Raw genomic sequence first — 21,072 nt, forward strand, 5'->3', positions numbered from 1 at the left:
AAAAAGGATGAAGAAGGTTTTTCTAAAGATCAATTGAATCGATCAAATAATCACACAAGAGTGTTTCGGAATATAAGAATACCTTTTAATTATCAGAAGATTCCTGAAATAAATGTAACATCACTCAATCGCTTGGGTGGTTATGAAAATTGATAGAGTTCAAATGGTATCTCGTTATCATACAGGACCACAAAGGAAGAAAAAAAACTAATACCAACTCAAATAAGTCTAAATCAAGAAAAAGTATCTCAAACACTGAACATCTGCAATTTTAAACATTACCTTCGTAAACAATGAACCAATAAAATATTAATACCACATAACGAGGATATGTATATCGAAAGAAAAAAAATTTCAGAGTAAAGTTGATAGAATACCTGATGTTAAGAAACATGAATTAAAATTTAATGCCAAGAGTTTCAGAGGAACTTTATAGTCAAAACTTTGGATATTAGAACTAACTGTTTTGTACGCACTTTACCACTCATCTTCCTCAATGCTTCTATTCATTAGATATAAAAATGTATCAGTAACTGGAATTATCATCACATTCTGCCAAAGATGAATAGCTGTATCGTAATATATATTTAGCTACATTTGAATCACTATAACTCGGATGGAAAAAATTAGAATAATTAAATTCCAATCTACGTCCGCACTGCTGAAATAATACATATACCAAAACTTAATTTTCATTGAACATTTTCATTTGACTCTTAATTTTCTGTTAAAAATGAGTTCATAGCGATTTTTAGTTTTTAAAAGCTACGATCAATAACTTATCTCTATAAAAAAGACCAAAATACTTCACAAGGGTCCTAATAGCCCTTCAATTGTTGACCGAAACAAAGAAAAATATAATATGTTCATGCGATGATCATTAATTTCAAAGGACAATTAAAAATTAATCAATGAACTCATACAAATACCAGCATTTCAAAAAGGTAAATGTAGTAAGTAACTTCATTTGAATCAGCAGCTTAGCTGCGTTCATTAAAGAATTGACTCGGTGACTCAAATATGAGTTTTAAATTTAAAATTGAGATGCTTTTAGAATTCACATTTACTTTTCAGGTAAGGGTTTTGTCGTACGATACACAAGAAACTCTTTTTTTATCCTTTCCAAACAATTTTACCTTTTCTGCAGAGACTCTGAGGAAATATCCGACCCTTGCCGTGTTGGATAGGTATTGTACGGAGGAGTACCGCAACCCAGAGTACAACCTTGTTATCCCGAAGGGTATGCACGTCCTAGTGCCCGCACTGGGCATTCACTATGATCCCAAGTATTACAAGGACCCCTACAGATTCTATCCAGAACGCTTCAGCGGAGACAGCAAGGATGATCGCCCTGGATGCACTTACATGCCATTCGGAGAAGGACCAAGATTATGCATAGGTGAGATCCGTAACTTGTTTGTGGGATGAATTTTCCTCATAAATACTTAAAAATCTCAGAAAAAAAGGAGAAGCACGACCATATAACTATCGGATCTGAGTGCGGTGAGTTGAGTCTAATTATCCTTTCCGATCAATATCCTTACCGCCGTAACCGACTTGTTATAAAAGGATATGATTGAAAAGTCATCTGAAGATGCAACTATGCTATGAAACCCGGGTCGTGCCTATTTAAATATGCAAGTGGACCTAATAAATTTTTATAATTTAATTTTCCATAATTGAAACTTTTCAAGAAGTTATGCCTGAAGTTAGCAGTTAAAAAGTTACATAATTATTATTAGCATAATAAAAACTTCCGAAGCATAAAACTTAGCCTCGTGAGTCCATTTTAAATTATCTCTAGCTTAGAATTTGTAACCGTAAAATTTAAGTGTTTCCGAGCTCTATACTTCACTCCCATAGTACGAATTTCTATGCTTTTCAGGGATGAGGTTTGCGCAGATGCAAATCAAAAGCAGCCTGGTTAACATGCTTTCCAAGGTGCGATTCTCGGTTCCAGACAAGCTGAAAGAGATGAAGGAGCTGCCGTACGACATGAATTCTTTCATAATCGCCCCAGCCGAAGGTCTTCTGTTGACAGTCCACAAGAGAAAAACTTCGGCCGCGTCGTAGCCAATGAAGTCTCACAATCGAACGTGTTATGGTAGAAAATATTTTACCGCGCAAAATAATTATTAAAACATAATATTCTAAGGCAGCCCAAGAGGAAAGCAGGAGGGGTATTTCATGAAAAAAATTAATTCCCCTACAGGGGATGTATGTGTCTAATATAATAACTACACAATAAAACAAATTTATTTATCAAGTATTAGTGACTTTGAATTTTTTCATCCCGCTATTTACAAGACCCCTATTCACTTCAGCCACTTCAGCCCAGCAGTGGGAAGTGTCAAGGGGTTCTCACTAGTTGTCAGAATTTTTGGGAGGTAAGTTATCAAGTTTATCCCCTATAAATGATCCCTCCTTCTCCCTCGTAATGCAGTCCACCTATGAATTAAGCAACCCATGTTTTTTTTTAGAAAAGTTTTTTTTGCTGCTTACAAGTTTGATTTTATCCTCAAAATCTTATGGGAAAGCAGCGATCATTGCAAAGCGATCATCGTTAATCAATTAATAGCTGCCATCACTCATTGGGGAAAATATGTTTACAAACAGCGAGGCTGGCCATGCGTGGTCACGACTTGCCGCCGGATCGATGGAAGCTATGCGTCTAGTTTTTCGTGCGATACCACGGTCTCCTCAAACCTGAGCGCACATTGGAATTGCAGTCAAACATGTCACATGCCCTATCAACCCAACTTCTTTTCAATTTTTGATAAAAGAGTGATTTTGATATTGTAAAATTGGTTCCTTACCAAAATTTCTAACGCAGTCTCTCTAATGAAGTTATTTTCAAATAATATTTTTCATCCAAACAGCGAAACAATAGACAATGTCACACAAGTAATAAAACACTCCAAGAGCAAATTTCGGAGCAATCTTCACACCCAAAGGCTACTTATAGAGTTAAGTATCGCAATAAACTCTCATCGCGAGTGGAAGATAAGGTCACTGAAAATGATACACTTAAAGAGCTCAGGCTGAATGCGCTGCCAGATAAATTTCCATTGTATTCAATTGAATATGTCGTTTCATTAACATTTGTCAATATCTTTTGAGAATCTGCTAATTTTTTATAGGCCGATGAAAGAAAATAATCTCAGAAGATCAAATGACACTTAAACTTTATCAAGAATTGTTTTTTTGAAGACCTATGCAACGATAGTTTATTCCAATGGCATCGCAAGATGAAAAAAGAGGAGGAAAATACTTTCATATTAGGAAGGGAATAGTGTCGACTATCTCTGGCGAGGGCGTTATTTTCGTTGATTTACCACGACAGCAATTTTACGAAAGCGGCTTCGCATAAACGTTCTATCTCCGGAAAGGAATATATGAACGCAAGAAAGGCATCATTTCGTAGGCACAGAATTTAAAAAGATTATTAATGTTTTTTTATAAAATTTAAACAATATAATGTTATTCATAAAAAAATTCAATTTTACAAATCGAGTTTTGACGATATAGCTATCCTTTCATTTTTGCCATTTTTATTCATGCTATATTTTATACATATTATATTTTTACGCAGTAGATAAAACCATCATCTGCAATATCTTGTATGATATGTGGCATGATGTGGTGGAAGTTATTTACATCAGTTAAATGAGACATTGCAAACTTCCGATTGAATTTATTTGAGCACGACTCGTATCGTTGTAACAATAACATTCTCAAGTGCATCCCAGCTCTTCCTTAAATATTTGCTGCTGTTGAAGGAGGAAGCTGCTGTAAGAGGAAGGATGGAGCGTCGTAAAGAGGGGAGAAAGGGTCGTTTTGTAAGGCTCATCACATCCCTCTTTACTGGTTCCTTATATTTCATTTCATATATTTTCTTTCTTTTCTGTTCTTGCCATATATTTGTCCCTCGACGATTTTCATCTTTAGGCTATTACGTCTCAAGATGGTCTTCTGGTCAATTTTTTCATGAGGCTTTTCTTCTCTCCTACCTTTGTTACGACTCCCTCATTACTTACACTATCTATCCAATTGATCCTCAATGCTTCGCATACAACAGACGATATCACCTCTGTAACTTCTATATTCACAAAAATATTTCATTCAATATTAATTGAATTATATCAGTCCTAATGTTACTTGTAAGCCAAGATGAAGCGAGTGAATTAATGATGAAGCGAGAAAGTAGGGATGTTTAAATTTTCTAACGATGGTTAAACACTCTTCGTGACGGCGACGTAGAAACTTATAATGCTCGCACACCTATGCAATTGGAGACATTTTTTCATTTAGACCCCAAACGGCCTCGGGCGCATGCCTTATCTAAATCGCCAGCGTGTTTACGAGAAATCAGAAATGATTTTCACCCAGCATTTCTTTCGGCACAACCGAGAGATAAGGAAGGCAGTTTCAATGACGAGCCTGAAAGAACTATACTAGAGTGAATGGCTTCCCTCCAAATCAAGAAAGAACACAAGGACGCCCGAGGACGATCGTACGCAGTTAACGGTAAGAATGATTCACAGCTAAAATATTTCCAGTGTTTTCATAAAATTATACCAAGTCCACCGAGTTCAATTCCTTCGATATTAAATATAGTTCAGTATTTTATCCCCGAATTCTATTCGGAATTTTCGCAGTTAAAAGAAAAGGTCAGATGAAAATTTAGAAGAGGTTTGGGTTAAAAAATAACCATGAAATTCGAGAAGAGAGAAGAGCAAATACTACTAATTCTCCACCTAAAAGTAACCGGGTCCGGCGAAATGTAGTGGAATGTCATCCTGATTTAATGAAAAAGAGAGATGGAAATTTTCCATATATTTATTTAACTAGGCTTGACGCGTTTCGGCCATCAGGTCAGGTTGGTCTCAGGTCATTATCAAGTCCGTCAAATCAAATCTATCAAGACCGTAAGGTCGTTGTCAAAGACTACCTGACCTGACCATCAGGTTAGTCCGTCAAATCAAATCTATCAAGACCGTCAGGTCGTTCTCAAAGACTACATGACCTGACCGTCATGTTAGGTAGTATGTACTTCGGAATGACCTGAAGGTCGGCACTTGAACAATGATAAATAAATTTGTGGAAAATTCCCAACTCTCTTTTTCATTAAATCAATTCTCTAACTGCTAAAAGGAGAAAAATTATTTTATTCAGCATTAATTGAATTATATCAGTCCCAACATTATTCATGAGTAAATATTCCGCTGAATGACGAATCGAGAGTGTAGGGATGCCCGCATATTTTTCAAAGATGACTATGAACTATTCTCGGGATTCCTACCGGGTTAAACAATAGGGTCGACGTTTCGGGCCCCGACAATTCTTTAGCTCCGACCAAAAATTTTCACCTGTTGGAAGGCGCAAACTTACCATTTCACTCGGAAAAGAAGATGTATATATTGCATCAAATAATCAGTGGAAGTTACTATTTAAATCGTCGACTGAGGTTTGCACGTCAAAATGAAAAAAAATTACCGCGTAAGAGATAGTACCTGTACCTATGGACCTCGTAGTTAATCAGTATGCAGGAATAATAATGGTAATGCCGATTTATTTGAACGTGCTCCGAGGACTTAAGACCATTTCTTTCTTACTCGTTAGGATGTTAACAACAGGATGGGACGAATAAGACGTGTACCGATTTTCAGCCGGGTCCATGGATGGGTAGATACAAAGAGGATCAGAAATCATCACCTCCATTGTAGGAAAGCCGTTGCAAAACAAAAGAAAAAAATCCCCAAGGTGAGGGGTTCCTTTTAAACCAAGTAATAATTAGTGAAGTCGCAAGGCTCCTGGCCAAGAAGAACTGAATTCGAATCAGAAGGCAACTAAGTTTTTCATCGCTTTTTTCAGAGAAATTGCGTTTTTTTTCGTCGTTTGATTAATTTTAGGAGGGATCGAATCGCAAAACTCGTTTTTCCAGAGATAATAAAATTTATTAAAAACCAGGAAATACTCATTTACTATAGCTTTTATTAATATTTATTGAATGTTGTAATATATAATAAATATTTGTTAAGAATTTCCTGAAGTTGCAACAGCTCAGGAGATGGAACTGGATTTTCTAATGAGCCTTTGTTTTAATCTGCGCATTCTATAAAGCCGGCCTTTAAATGATTAAACGACTTATTTACTGGACCTTTGTTTTAGCTGAACTTCTTTTCCTACAACACCGCCATCTACAAGTTCATAATGAAAAAATATTTAGATGTGTGCTCCTAGATGAAGATCTTACGTGTTTAGGTGCGATCCTAATGTAGATATTTATATAACATATAATTTAAATTACGTAGTTGTGTAATGAAAGCATACCATTTAATATTTCGAATAAAAATCACCCCAACAATGTATTGTTTGCAATCAGAGGCGGATCCAGGATAGGGATAAGAGTGGGGTTAAATACTCCTGCAGTGGGGGTCGGAAAAAAAATTACCATTCTATCTAGTGTAGGCAAATTGGATACCCAAGGGGGGGTCATAGCCCATAGATCTGCCACTGTTCGCCATGGATTTCAAAAACAGAACAGAAAAGAGTAAGCATATTCGTGAGAGTATCTAAATGATATTTGTACGAGCCACGATCACACATTTGCATTACCTTTTCTCAAAGCGTCATTAAGTGCAAATAAATGTAAAGATCTGCCAAATTAGAATCTACGGCGTGAACAGCGCTGGATACCCAGTTCAAATGCGACTCCCCCGTGCACCAATTTATCATATAGCTTGAACCGGTATGCTGAGGCTAAGCAAAACTGAACTGCTGAACCAGAATACCGGAAAATCCCAGGCCTGCATCGCCAGAGGCCTATTTTAGTTCGCCACGCAACCTCAACTACCTCAGTGAAGTTGATTTTAGGTGAATTCACTATGTGGAAGTTATGCGCAGTAATAATGAAAGGCACTATGTACTTTCCACGCTAGTTTAATACAGTGTTTTTATACTTTTATACTACTTTAATGCTTGATACTGACGTAGAAATCGGTTGCCGAGTATTAAACCAGTATGAAAAGTAAAAAGTGCCATTTATTATTACTCTAATACCTCCCCGAAACGTAATCCAGTTCGCGATTCGCAGATATTCTCGTCAGAAATTTTACGAAAAATAAGGATTGGCCATCAAAAACCGGGCGATGTCCCTTGGATGACGCATGATATGTATCACGGAAATTGGTACTCTGAGAGTGGCAGATATTCCGTACCGAAGATTCCCAAACTGCAAGGCAATGAGACTCTCTTTCGGCCAAAACTTGCATACAATATTTATATTATAAAAAGGCAAATGTTTTAAAAATTAATCAAATAGGCTAATAACAATATTACACCATAGTTAGCAAACATTTTACAAATAGCTGTGCCTTTAACTACAAATAAATATCAACTTAAGGGTGAATGGCGATATTTGGTGGAACTGCGTAACAAGAAACATATTCACAAATAAGTACACTATAATTGTATGTTCCACAAATTTTTTATGGTTTGACCCAGGTTGCAACACTATACACTATTTCATTCTCAAAGGTACGAACGTCGACTCCTTCGAGAATGACATCGCGTATAGTGTCGAAAACTGGGTAGTAACATTTAAAAAATTGTATTAATATATCTGTGGTTGTGTTACCTACAAATACATATTGCTACGGTTCAAAAGATAAGAAAAATTCGAGGGCGATTGGAAACATTTTATGAATGTATCAAAGAAGTTTCAGATTCTACACAACCCCAATTTCCAGCAACCATTATTAAAAATTTGACGTGGAACATCATTCTAAAATGTGTCTTATTTTTAACGCATAGTAATTCAGAGAGTTTAAACAATTATTCAACAGAGTCATGCACTACTGCCATCTATCCCATGTGAAAGACTTTTCTTTAAGGCGGCTAAGAGCGGAAAGGCACGCGCTCGATATTCTATGTAGCATCTCAATCAATTGATCTTTCTTAAAAATTTTAGCGAAGCCGAATAGTTCCAAGCGGTGATCCCAAAACTTAAATGTGCGTAAATTTGTAATTTTTTTCCTACTAGTAATTCAATCATGTATTCCAAGTAGATTTTTCACTGTTACTTAAATGTTATTTTTTGAGTGTTTTCCGAATGAATAACAAACGAATTTTTAACTATTTGTTTCTTTCTACTTGTCTATTTGTAATTACGGAAAAAGAAAGGTTTCATCAATCTAAATACGAAAATAGAAAAAAATTTGATAAAATTATATATAAATAGCCTGAAATAAATACTATGAAAATGGCAATATTTGAACAAAATTAAGCAAGGAAAGGAATTCTATACTGAGATATTTGAAAACTGGGAATAACGAAGGAATAACATGTAAGCGACTTGGTTTTGCAGTTAAAAGTAGATCAGAGAAATTTGAGTTAGAGACTGATTAAAATGATAAATAACACGGAAGAATCAAAGATCGTTGCGCTTACCACTTAAAAATGCATGACTATGCATGATTTAAATCGAACTTAAGAGCATCCTCGTTGAAGGTCGTGACATATTTATTCCCAGTATTTTGTTATCAACGCAAAAGAAAGAATACGAGGACCATTCCGATTTTGATATTCCAATGAATTCAAAGCCGCGTTTGCCCTCTCCCATTTCTTGACTCGCCAATTCTCAAACATTTCTGTCTGTGGATCCCCAGTTGCCTTCGGGTACATCAGAGGGCTCACACGCTAAACTGGGAATAACTTACATGTTACGCGCTGCCCTGCCTATAATCGATGAAAATCTTTTCTATATAATGCTTTTAATCTTACATTTTTGGCAGCTATTACCATAAACCCGTTACTTTTCCAAGGTCCTAATTCTAAAGGTAAGCTTTTGATGTCCCCAAATTCATATCTATGTATACATTGCATGCGAATTTGAACTTTTCAATGAACTCTTCTACTATGCTATAAATGGGATTTTTTACGGCTATTAAAGAGCCTACTACGTATCCACTATGTCTGTTTATTTTTCAATCATGCTAAAATTTTCTATTTTTTGTAATACATAAGAATGCCTTAAGACTCCCCACATTTCTTACCTCAAACAAAAATCTCGTCCACTGCTATTTTTCACCCATACAGGATTATACAACTGATACGCAGCCATGGTTGTCTCCGGTTGGGGCCTACTGCAGGTCTCCGTTGCAGGATTGACAATCCTCGTGACCAGCTTCATCCTGTACGCGTTCTGGCGCCTATCTTATTGGCGACGCAAAGGGATACCCCACATCCCGCCCAAGTTCCCTTTCGGTAACGCCACCGATGTGTTCATGGGCAAGCGGCCTTATGGCAACGTGATGCACGACATCTACCGAGAATTCTCAGGTAAGGACTTTGCGAATGAAAGAAAAATTTGGAAATAGAAGTCTGTCGACCACAAGTACTGATGGAAAAACCTAAATTCGAGTTTTAATAGTTGAATATCGAGGAAATCGAGACCGATTAAAGACATTCGAGTTTTAATCCAAACTCGATTTTTTTTAATTAGATCTTGACAATTTCGTTTGATCTCAGCAGCGTCTCTGTCGGCCTTTGATATCGTCATCCGTCCCACGTGAAAGTCTTCTGTCAAAAGCCGATAACATTATAAAGGCACGCTCTAAAGGCGCGATCATCTAAAAAGCATCTCAAACAATAGATATTTCTTAAAATACTCAAATGTGTATTTTGAATGTTTTTCGAATGAATAATAAATATGTTTTCTATACAATCTATGTTTTTTAAGAACCGTCAATTTTTTCGAATGAATCGATCTTTTGGTTCAATTCTCGATTTTCGCTGAAAAGTTGAGCTTTCCATTCTTATTAAAAATCGATTTCGACCTACATTTTTCGATCATTAACCACGAGTTAGGACTTAGTCTCAAGGAGTTTTTTCTCGTAATTTCAGGCAAGGTTTATACGTATGCAGGAAATAATAAGGATATAAGCTTTACGATGTGATGACAACTTAGATTAAACTTTTCGCCTGCACTTTATGACAGAGTTTGGGCGTACGAAGGTTATAAGGATACAATATTCTCGATAAATTAAGGTAGTTAGAACGGCATCGGCTGAAGTCAAATAATGTACTCGAGCTACCTATCATTAACGCAAAAGTCGCTAAAAAATTCAAACAAAAGAAAACATAATTAGGAACACAATTTGAGTGCAATTTTGCCCCTAGTCACTATTCAAAAGTCAAAAATGATTTTTTAAAAGACGTATTTACAGGAGTCAACTTGACTAGTTGCAACACTGCGTTCAACCTTTGCACACTGAAAAGGTTGAAGGTAAAGGCAGGCACGAAAAGCTGTTGAACAAATAGACAATGATGTAGAGGGCGAAAAACTGCAAACCAGTCGCCGAATAGCGAGTGAAAAGAGTGGACTGCGAGCCCAGAAGGGAACTAAGAACACAGCACAAGATATGACACAATTTTCAACACGACCCACTGCATTCCTTTGCTATTTTATTATACCACTTATTACAAGCGATATATCCTGAGGAATTTCAAAGAGACATGACCAATCGTTGTAGCCAATCACACTAGTCAGCTAAGTGATGCAAAATGAAAAATCTCCTACCTTTTTTTTCTTCTCCCACCTCGATCGTACTATTCAGCCGAGAAGACATTAAGTAATCAAAAATAAAGATTCAACGTTTTCATAGTTTCACGACGATTCCTCCACCCAGGGTCAGATTATCTAAAAAGATTAAAAACTTGATAATACATAAAATATGTCTTTTCATGTCAGTTCCATTGTAAGGATTTACAACAGCGTCGAATCAAATAAATCAAATTTGCATCAAGTATTCCGAAGGGTCGATAAATGAACCACTGAGGCAAAACATATCTAATACATTGATTATTCTCTTAAAGATGAAGACAAAACTAACTTTCAACATCCATAAACTAATTAATGGACCTTATCATCACATGAAGAAACACTCGGTTCACAGAAAATAGATAGTGGCTACGGTCAATGCTAAGATAGTTCTGGTTGCAGGAGATTTTGCGGCATTAACCAGAGTTGATTCTGAATAAAACCTCGTCTTATTTCCAGTTTAAGGAGTGCGAGTAGAATATTAATTAAACTATCTATCTTCATGAAAACATTTCAAAAATTTATGTTGAATCCTTTGATATTATTTTCGCAACAGTTGGCGTTCTCGTATCTCAATGCTACGCTACTTGAACCAATGCATAAACATTTTATTAATGTGAAATTCCGTAAGCTGTGTTGCAAATCAAGCTAACGGCATATCCCCCACTATAAACATCACTTAAAGACAATTCGTTGAGAGAGCAAGAGAGTATTTGTCAACTTAAAGCTGAGCAATCTACTTATGTATAATTCAATTTGGAGACAGCTGGATGGTAATCGATTTCGTATACCCGCTCCTTATTCAGGAAAAAATAGAAGAAATTCTACGTTTTACTAACAAACTATGAGCCTTCAGTCGAATGTGCCCATTAAGACAGTGGTTAATTTTTTCGGCATGAGAGAATTATGAATCGCAAGATATTTTTCACTTTTACGCAAAATAGAAATTAATATGAAATGCGAGAAAAAGTTAGAGTGAGGTATAATAATAAATAGCAAATATTCATATGATTTAAATCTATACACATTCAAATCGAAACGACAAATACATTTAAAATCAATATGTGAACATTTTACTCAAATAGTCACAGAAATTACATTTGCTTCAGAATTACACACGATTAAAATTTATAAACAGAAAAAGCCACTACTTAAAAACGCGACAAAGACCAAATGGAAAATACCCAGAAAAAAACTGTGCAAGTCATTTATTTCATCATTTTCTAATGCTTAATTCACCAAATCATGGTCAATCTGTTTTTGAGCGAAAATTTAGTTATAAATGCATACCTACTTCACCAAAGCAAGTCAGTTATCATCGCGCTGGCAAACTACCTCAACCAATCCCCATATCGAGAGTAGGTCAATGGTTCATGGCTGGAGCATTAGTTCCATGCAAAATTACTTTTCTCAACCTATCCGCTTCCCATTTCGCTCGTATGCACTCTAATTCACTTCAATATTATCTTCCCAAACAAACGCAAATTACAAAAAGTAAAAATTCCTTTCATCAAATGTAATTTTTGTTCCCCGCAGATGTGAGGAGATCGTGATATGACTATTTGAAAAGAATACCTTTTCCTCTCACAGACAAACCCTTTGCGGGCATCTACATGGCCCTACAGCCATCGATACTCATCATAGACCCGAAACTCATCAAAGACATAATGATCCGAAATGCCTTGACCAACTTCCAGCACCACATAGGGAATCCGCATCCAGAGAAAGATCCCTATGTCGCGAAGAACATCTTCATGGCGCGGGGATCGAGATGGAAGACCCTACGCGCCGGCTTCAGCCCAGCGTTCTCTTCGGGCAAGCTGAAGGTGATGTACCCACTCGTCGTGGATAAGGCGAAGAAGTTGGCATCAGTGATAGAGAAGATAGCCAACGGAACAGGTAGGTGTGTTCTGTGTTCTTTTAAGCTACCCAATGGCGTGAAATGGCACTGAAGGTTGAAACGTTAATTCCATTTTACACTAATCAAATAAACTCAAATTGCAAAAACAATAGCGTAGTTTCCTTCATCTAAGAAAACGAAAGCAATAACTGCGATTCATTACCCACCATTAGTGAATTGATAATATACAGATTATTTGGTTTTAGAAATCCCAGTTTAGACGAATGTTAAAGGTCAATTTTAACCTCATTTGAAAAAGTCCAGATTGGCGCCCATGCGATTCCACTCCACGTGACGTCACAGGGACCTAGATGCTATACGAGTAGTCGGGAGTTTTAATTCGTCTGAGATTACCAATGCATGCATGTGGCACAGATCTTAGGGAAACAATCATCTCTTAGTAATCACCTATTAAAATTGCCTAAGGTCGGAAAGTTTCCTTCGTTAGATAGGGTATTAATAATCGTTATTTAACCCAAGCGCCACCTGTTAGCAGCATGTATCGTAGCGGCGCTCATAGCCTCGCACCAAGGTGACCTCACACAGCGGCTGCTGGAACCAGAATGACGTCTAAAGGCCGTTTTACACGGTACACGGAATTGCGCAATCTGACGTACGTGCGAAGGCGCAATCAAAATTGCGTCGTGTAAAGCGGCGAATTGCTAGAACACATGCGAGAATGCGTGGATGCGAGACGGCAAAATAGCCCCTGTTCTAATTTCGTTCATGCATTCGCGCAATTCCACGCCACTTTAGAAATTAATGCAGCTCTAACCTGCGCAATCCCGTGTACCGTGCAAAACGGCCTTAACGGGATTTTTCCAGCATTCATACATAACCGTTGCGTTTTCACACGCTTGCAAAATTTTCACTTTTCATTTAATCGCGAAAAATAAATATCGTCATTTAAAAATCGAAAAGCGTGAAATACCACATGAAATCCAGGTAATCCCGTCATTAAATAGAATGGTTGTTTTCCATTATTTGACTCTAGTTGGTTTCACCCGTCGTCAAGGAGATACGTTACTAGGCAAACTAACCAACTACTAAGCACATATCTCTTAAATTCTTAAAATGAAATATCTCATGTTTTAGCCCGGCACTTTTACTCAGATTAATCATTGCCTTTTATCGGTTTCCCTGTCACCAGTAAAGCTTCACAATGCGCTATGCAGGCAAAAAGCACCTTTAAATGCTACAAGTAACTGAAAAACTCCTTTAAAGGACGACGGTCATGGGAAATTTGATGTTTATTATCGTTTTGTTTGCATACGTAGGTCAGTTCTATATGGACTCTGAGTAGTTAAATGCGAACATTCCAAATTTCGATAGGAGTCACGTGCTTAGAATAATGACCCTAAACATGTGAGGAATAGCGAAAAAATGGCGGTGACTTATTAATCATTAAAGACAAAATTAAATATTTTATATAATTCTTACTTTTCAGAGCGTTAACTTTGAAAATTTGAAATCATTCGTTCGCGTTCATTACTAACTTCACGGAAAATTATAAAATAAATTTTGTAAGGCTCACTAATATATTTTAAAAAAGCATGACCCGGATATCATAGTTACTTCATTGACATGAAAACGAAACTATGTTATGAAACCCGCGTCAAGCTAATGATACCATAAGGTATCATCTATATTATTAACTTCATTTCGTTTAATTATTTAACTTTAATACTCAAACTTTAATAAGTGAGAAATTTTTGGTAGCTTTCTAACAATAAACCATATCTTTTAGCCGTATCCTGAACTTCAACTATGACTCTTGTTTATTTTTACGGCCCACTACGTAGCCCTATGTCCTTCACAGCATTTTCTTCTATCAAATACATTAAAATTTGCATAAGCATATTCGCCAGTGATTTTATTTAATTCGAGGTATCCATAATCGTTGAGGAAGGATGAATTTTTCTTACATGGATGGGTAAATATATGTATCAATGATGAATTTAAATCAGTTTCATTTTGACTTCAATGAACAGACCCAAAGGTTGACGCGAGGTTCCACGCCGCTCGATATACCACGGACGTAATTGCCTCCTGCGCTTTCGGCATCGAAACGAATTCCTTAGAGGACCCTGGCAATAAGTTCTTCAACATGGGACTGAAGCTTTTCGACAGGAATTTCCGGCATGCATTGGACACGATGATTGTTTTCCAGTTTTCATCTTTAGTAAAGGTGAGTGGAACACCGTGAAGAAGTAAGGCAAAACTGTTTTCATCATCTTTTTTCATTCACATTTACGTATACTTCTTCATCATGACAGTAAAGTTTTAAATGAGGCGAACATTTTCTGGTGGACGTGTCACCCACAACGCGTTGATTCATCATCGTCATCACTGGTGAATATTCATAATATTGGTTTTAAGGTTTCCGCAGCGATTAGAAGCACTATTACATTCCATTTTTGGGTGTATGTCTGCGTGCTTTATGTTTAACTCGATGTTTCGTTCCTCCTGATGCGAACGTCGTCAGGAGACACAAACGAGAAAAAACGAGAAACTTCGAGTCAAACAACGCAGACGTACACGCTAGAAATGGAATGTAATATTGAATCCTATAAATGGTTTGACTCACTCAATTATCTTATCAGCTAATCTTTCCCCATATACGCGTTTCTCCTCTTTCACGTCCTTCTTTACCTGTTCCATTTATTTCTTTCGATGCCTTCCCTTTCCGATTTTGCCATTCAATTGTACCCTAACATTGCCTTATAAACTAATTATACATTGATAAAATTCATGAGTACCGAGGATTATGGTTTTTACGAAAATCAACTTAAATGCAGATATGTCAAAAAGATTGAAAAAATGCATATCTTATTCCGTATACAAAATGCCATTTCATGTGGTTTACAATGCAAATAGCTTCAATCGAATCTAGTTTTTAATATTTTTATTCTAGTTCACTGGATCTGTGTTTGTCAAGAAAGATGTGGCAGATTTTTTCCACCACCTTGTGTGGGGTGTTGTAAAGGAACGAGAGGAAAAGAACATTCAGCGGGGTGACTACATGGACATGCTGATACAACTGAAGAACAACGGAAAAGTGTACGATATTGGAGAGGACAAAAAGCAAGTCAAAGCGGATACCGATGGGGACAAAGCGAAAATTGCGGAACGTAAGTAACACGATAACAGGATTCCATACACCGATTCACTTCCTATTATCCTTTATTGCCTCCGCTTCCTCAATCAAGTAACAGACCTGAATCAGACCTTTAGTAAGTCATTCACATATCAGGACAGCTAATTTTCCGCTGCTGGAAATAAACTTCACAGAGTTAAACGACAACACAGGGTTAAAGTGATTCGACCCTGTGTCATCACTTCAACCTTGTGTTGTTGAGAAGCTTTCATACCTCCGCGTTGAAAAAGGCCCATTGGAGACCGAAATTGCACTATTCCAACTTCATTTTTCTTAACATTACATCTTGACCTGCTCATTTGAGCTTAATCTCCGGGAATTTTTAGCCTTCGGAAGTTTCTCTGGGAGGGTGTATTCTGTATTGTCTGGGATTGTGAGTGAGAGTCAAGGCTTGCCGGTTGAGAGACTGTTTGTTGTCTATGGTCTTCACTCCATTCCCGCAGACAGTGGCGTAACTAGAAATATGCTTTGGGGGGATGAGGGGGCCTGGAGGGGTGACCCCCCCCCTCCACCCAGACAGCGGGGATTCGGGGAAAATTCTTGAAAAATTTCATTCCTAGAAATATATTTTACAACATTTATAAATTATCTTTGACTTTAAGCAGATGCAGACAGAATGTCAAAATTAGACTTTAGTTTTTAACAATTTTGTTTTATTTTTCTAAGGCTTTAGGCGGGATCTCTCCCTTAATCCTCCCCATAGTTACGCCTCTGCCCGTGGACCAATACCTTAGCCTACGTTATTCTTAACGTAGGCTACGCCACTATTGAAACGCGTGTGGAACGAACGGGCACAAGATGAGTGGTTACACGGTCTATATTCATGTTCATCCACGCATTCATAATTCTAGACATTAATGTGTGCGTGTTAATGTATCGTGTAACCATTCCTTTAGACACCAATGAGGGCGGAGGAAAGGAATGAAATGACTGGCGTTGACGGTACCTTGCAAGTGCGCTGTGATCTTCCGGCAGCAGCTTAGTTCCGTTTCTCCCTCCAATGGGCTCCATATCATCGTTGCACGAAGAGTACGTCTCCAGAAAATGGCCCCGGGACGGGAGGTCACGCTCCTTTTATATCCGACCACGAATATTACTAAAGAGGATCCTCTAAACTGTCTCTAAATATGTTGTTACCCACCGCTCATTTTAATGGGTTCACAAAAGTCGCCACTCACGCTGCTGATGGCATTGGATCTTCTGTGCGCAGTCACCTTGTATCCAGCCTTCAGAGGGACGAAAATGGGTATTTCAGTTTGATCGGCAAGGCAGCTAAGGTAGCGGTGGGCCGAACCCGAACTCCTCCTATCTCCCTTCGACCTAAGAGTAGCCCATGATGTCATACACGGCTTAGTACGGCCCGGTCGGTGTAAAACTGGCCAGTGCAATATGTTTCGGCTATTGGAGCACTTCATTATACCATTTCTATTCAGGGCCGAAGGGCTCACATCCTCATATTCACAGTCTAAGGGTATTTATTTTGAGGTGAATATAGACCCACACATAAATTTTCATTTAAATCTGAGACCCTGAAAGACAGACGTTTGTTGAACTGATGTGGAATGAGTCGATATTATAATCGTAACGCATAATTGACCAGAGGTAGATATGGCTTATGAAGTATGAGAGTAGAAACTCTCACTGTGAAAATTTTTCTCCGGCCAGATGAAGATGATAGTTTAGGTTCCTTTGTCCTTTTATAGATGGATTTTTTTATTCTAAAATCAATGCGAGGGGTCCATTTTGAAGAACTATAAGATCATGACCTTGAATTAGGCCTTAAAGCTTTCGATAATGCCCATGATGCGTGAGGAAAGCGGGGTTGTATAAATTTTTATAGCTATAAGTAAATACCGAAATAAATTATCTTTTATAATAATAACGACTGTGTCACCATCGTTGTTACCCCGCGATTATCAAACTAGGGCCCATGATTTTATCTGTGGGTAAATTTTGACCTGCAGCTACCCTCCACATCAGCACTTCATCCGCAGTCTAACCCTTCCAGTGGAAAAAAGTCACGGTAACAATTATATGGTGCATTCCCAAAAAGGTAGCCAATATTTTTTTAGAATGAAGGAGCAACTTCAACTGTATCTCTGTTTAAGCTAACTTCTTTCCCTTCCTAACTTGCCGATTTCATGTAAAAGCAGAGACATAAAAGCTTACTTTCCAAGAATCTGCCATCACATTGTTCTCCGAAAATAAATACCAACTAAAAAAGAAATAATTCTGGCCATTGAAATACCTTCACTTAATTATTCACTACTATGACATTTGCCATTTGCAGACTATGGCGGAGAATCATTTGTGGCGCACGCGCTGTCGTTCTACATCGCTGGCTTCGAGACGTCGTCCACGGCGCTGAATTGGGCATTGTTGGAGCTCGCAAGGAACCTCGATTGCCAGGAGAAGCTCATCAACGAAATAGACGAGACGCGAAAGAAGCACAATGGAGAGATCGATTATGACACTCTACGAAGCATGCCGTACTTAGACATGGTAGTAAATGGTGAGTAATGACACCAAAAAAAATAATTTTTCAATGGGATGGCTGAGGTAAAATGATATACGATACGATATGCAATGAGGTATATGATAATATGGCGTAAGGTAAACCGATTACGAAAGTGTAACGGCTCGATTTATCATGTTTTTCACCTTTGGCTACAATACAGTTATTCCTTAAATATCATACGCGGCTCACGTGGCAGATAGGAAAGAATATTTTATTTTCAAAAAGGATGCAGAAGATTTTTCTAAAGACCAATTGAATCGATTAAAAAAATCACACAAGAGAATTTTGGAATACAAGGATACCGTATAGGTATTCCTATTTTAAATGCAGCATTGTTAAATCGCTTTGGTGGTTACTAAAATAGATAAAAAAGTGGTTTAAAAAAGTATCTTGTGATCATATAGGACCACAAAAAAGAATAAATAATAATGCTGAAATCTCAAATAAATTTAAATCGAGAGAAAATATCTGAATTTTTAAACATAAATTTACATAACGACGAAGCCAATAAAATATTAATACCAGATAATGAGGATATCTCGTGTATATTCATGGTCTACATCGCACTTGTATCGTTTTAAGTTACCTGTAGACTCGAAATAGACAGCTTTTATATGTCTATAATTTTTTAAGTGCTCTCAGGGTTGCCTTTCCACGAATAGCATAGGTTAGAAATAAAGTATGCGATGCCTTTTCACATAACTAGCGTGGTTTCAGGATGATTAATGACGCAATGTCACCAAAGAGCTATGTTACTCGAGCAAGAAATTCCGTAAAATAATTTATACTAATCACTATAATCCACTTGAAGTCAACGTGGATTCCACGTTGGTCCAGCCACACAATATCCACCACCACCATACATCCACAGTCAACGGGGATTCAACGTGGGTTCCACGTTGATGCCGCCACCCATGGGTGTATGTCGAAAGATAAAAAATATTTCAGAGTTTAGTTGATGGAATAGCAGTTGTTAAGAAGCATGAATTTAAAAATTTAAAGCAAAAAGTGTTAGAAGAATATTATGATCTAATAGTTGGATATAAGAACTAACTTGCATTTTGCATCCATTTTAATACTCATCTTCCTCCATAATTCTATTCAATGGATAAAAAAATTGAATCAATAATTGGAATTATCATCAAATTGAGCTAGAGATGAAAAGCAGCAGCTTCATCACAATAGATTTTCAACTACATCTGAATATGTATAACGCGAATGGAAAAAATATTTGAGAGGTAAAATACAATCCACACCCAAATTGGTGAAATGCTATTATTAGAAAACTTCATTTCCTCTTAGCATTTTCATTTTACTGATAATTTTACATTTTTTAGCAATTTTCAGTTTTTTGAAAACCAAGGAATCTCTGAGAAAAATACCAATACAGTTCTCCTGGGTACCTAATCAGAGCCTTTGAATAGTTGACCGAAACAAAGAGAAATGAAATAAGTTCGTATTCAGAATTGCATGCGATGATTACCAATTTCAAGAGTAGTTAAAAAATTAATCAATGAGCTCATAGTAATACCAGAATTTAAAATAGGTAAATGTAGTAAGTTACTTTTATTTGAATCAGCAGCTTAGCTGCGTTCATTAAAGAATTGACTCGGTGACTCGAATATAAGTTTTAAATTTAAAATTGTGATGCTTTTAGACTTTTCATTTACTTTTCAGGTAAGGGTTTTGTCGTACGATACATAAGAAACTCATTTTTTATCCTTTCCAAACAATTTTACCTTTTTTGCAGAGACTCTTAGGAAATATCCGACCCTTTCCGCGTTGGATAGGTGCTGTACGGAGGAGTACCGCAACCCAGAGTACAACCTGGTTATCCCAAAGGGTATGCACGTCCTAGTGCCTGTGCTGGGCATCCACTATGACCCCAAGTACTACAAGGACCCCTACAAATTCGATCCAGAACGCTTCAGCGGAGACAGCAAGGATGATCGCCCAAGCTGCACTTACATGCCATTCGGAGAAGGACCAAGATTATGCATAGGTGAGAACCGTAACTTGTTTCTGGGATGAATTTCCCGCATACACGCTCAAAATTTTCCAATAAAGCAAACTCAGGTTTTGTTTTAATCGTCGTGAAGCACTCAAGAATTGTGCGGCCATGTTAAATGGTTTGCCTCAGTCTTTCAAAACCTATTCTTTCTGCTCGTATTGCCTCGTATTATTAACTGGGAAAGATGATAAGAAAAGATTTCGCTTTGTCTTAAAATGTTTACGGAGAAATATTTATTTATTTATGCAGCAAATTTTACCGTTGCTTTACGATATTAAATACATCTACCATTCATAATTAAGATTTTAAGAAGCTAAATTGCTTTTTTCTTACCGACAGTTTTCCCCTATGTAAGGGTTGTAAAGTAGCTGATAATGGCAGAGATAAAACCAAAGGTAAATCACAAAGCTCATGAAGGAATAGATTTGCATGATTGAGTACTTCATTCTGCTCATTGATCATAATAGCTCATCAATCTTGGTTGAAACATTGATGACACGAGGAGAGAGAGATGGAGGTAGAGAGATAGAGAGGGTTGACAACGCCGAAGCGTGAATCTCTGCAGACGTAAACTAAGTGGTCCCAAGGAAATATCAGAGAGAATTTTATGAGCGATGGACACAAACGATATTGTCCGCAACGATCATTTCGGAAAAATTAATGGAACTAATCATAGCACTAATAAATGGAAATGTGGTTTATTGGGATCGAAAAATCGATTTCGATTGTTGTCGAAAACTTAATTATCTCCCTACGATTTTCGATTTTATCGAAGTCGAATTTTTGTTTTGAAATGTCAATCTAAATCGATTTTAGCCGATCGATTTTCGATTTTTAGCTTGCTGCATTATTTTGATTTCTCCACCTCGCTTAGCTCCGCGCC

At 37.2% G+C, this 21,072-nt stretch overlaps 2 protein-coding genes across 4 annotated transcripts in view; both read left to right on the plus strand.

Annotated features, from left to right (window-relative positions):
• The window catches only part of LOC124153187, a 37,419-nt gene extending 35,150 nt beyond the window's left edge, over window positions 1–2,269 (plus strand). Inside the window, exons 15-16 of the mRNA XM_046526288.1 lie at window positions 1,148–1,399; window positions 1,886–2,269. Of these exons, the coding sequence (XP_046382244.1) occupies window positions 1,148–1,399; window positions 1,886–2,073 (440 nt within the window). The 3' untranslated portion in view covers window positions 2,074–2,269. The remainder of the gene's footprint in view (window positions 1–1,147; window positions 1,400–1,885) is intronic.
• Window positions 1–21,072, plus strand: part of LOC124154019 (cytochrome P450 6k1-like) — a 32,203-nt gene that overhangs the window by 10,014 nt on the left and 1,117 nt on the right. The window contains exons 1-7 of one of the 3 annotated variants that reach the window (XM_046527495.1): window positions 4,416–4,527; window positions 9,100–9,342; window positions 12,194–12,502; window positions 14,495–14,691; window positions 15,418–15,634; window positions 17,951–18,172; window positions 19,929–20,180. In XM_046527495.1, the coding sequence (XP_046383451.1) occupies window positions 9,123–9,342; window positions 12,194–12,502; window positions 14,495–14,691; window positions 15,418–15,634; window positions 17,951–18,172; window positions 19,929–20,180 (1,417 nt within the window). In that variant the 5' untranslated portion in view covers window positions 4,416–4,527; window positions 9,100–9,122. Of the gene's footprint in view, window positions 1–4,415; window positions 4,528–8,601; window positions 8,841–9,099; window positions 9,343–12,193; window positions 12,503–14,494; window positions 14,692–15,417; window positions 15,635–17,950; window positions 18,173–19,928; window positions 20,181–21,072 lie in introns of those variants that run through there. The other 2 variants (XM_046527494.1, XM_046527496.1) reach the window with 2 other exon arrangements.

Source organism: Ischnura elegans, chromosome 2 (assembly GCF_921293095.1).
Source record: "Ischnura elegans chromosome 2, ioIscEleg1.1, whole genome shotgun sequence".
In the NCBI taxonomy this organism is placed as follows: domain Eukaryota; kingdom Metazoa; phylum Arthropoda; class Insecta; order Odonata; family Coenagrionidae; genus Ischnura; species Ischnura elegans.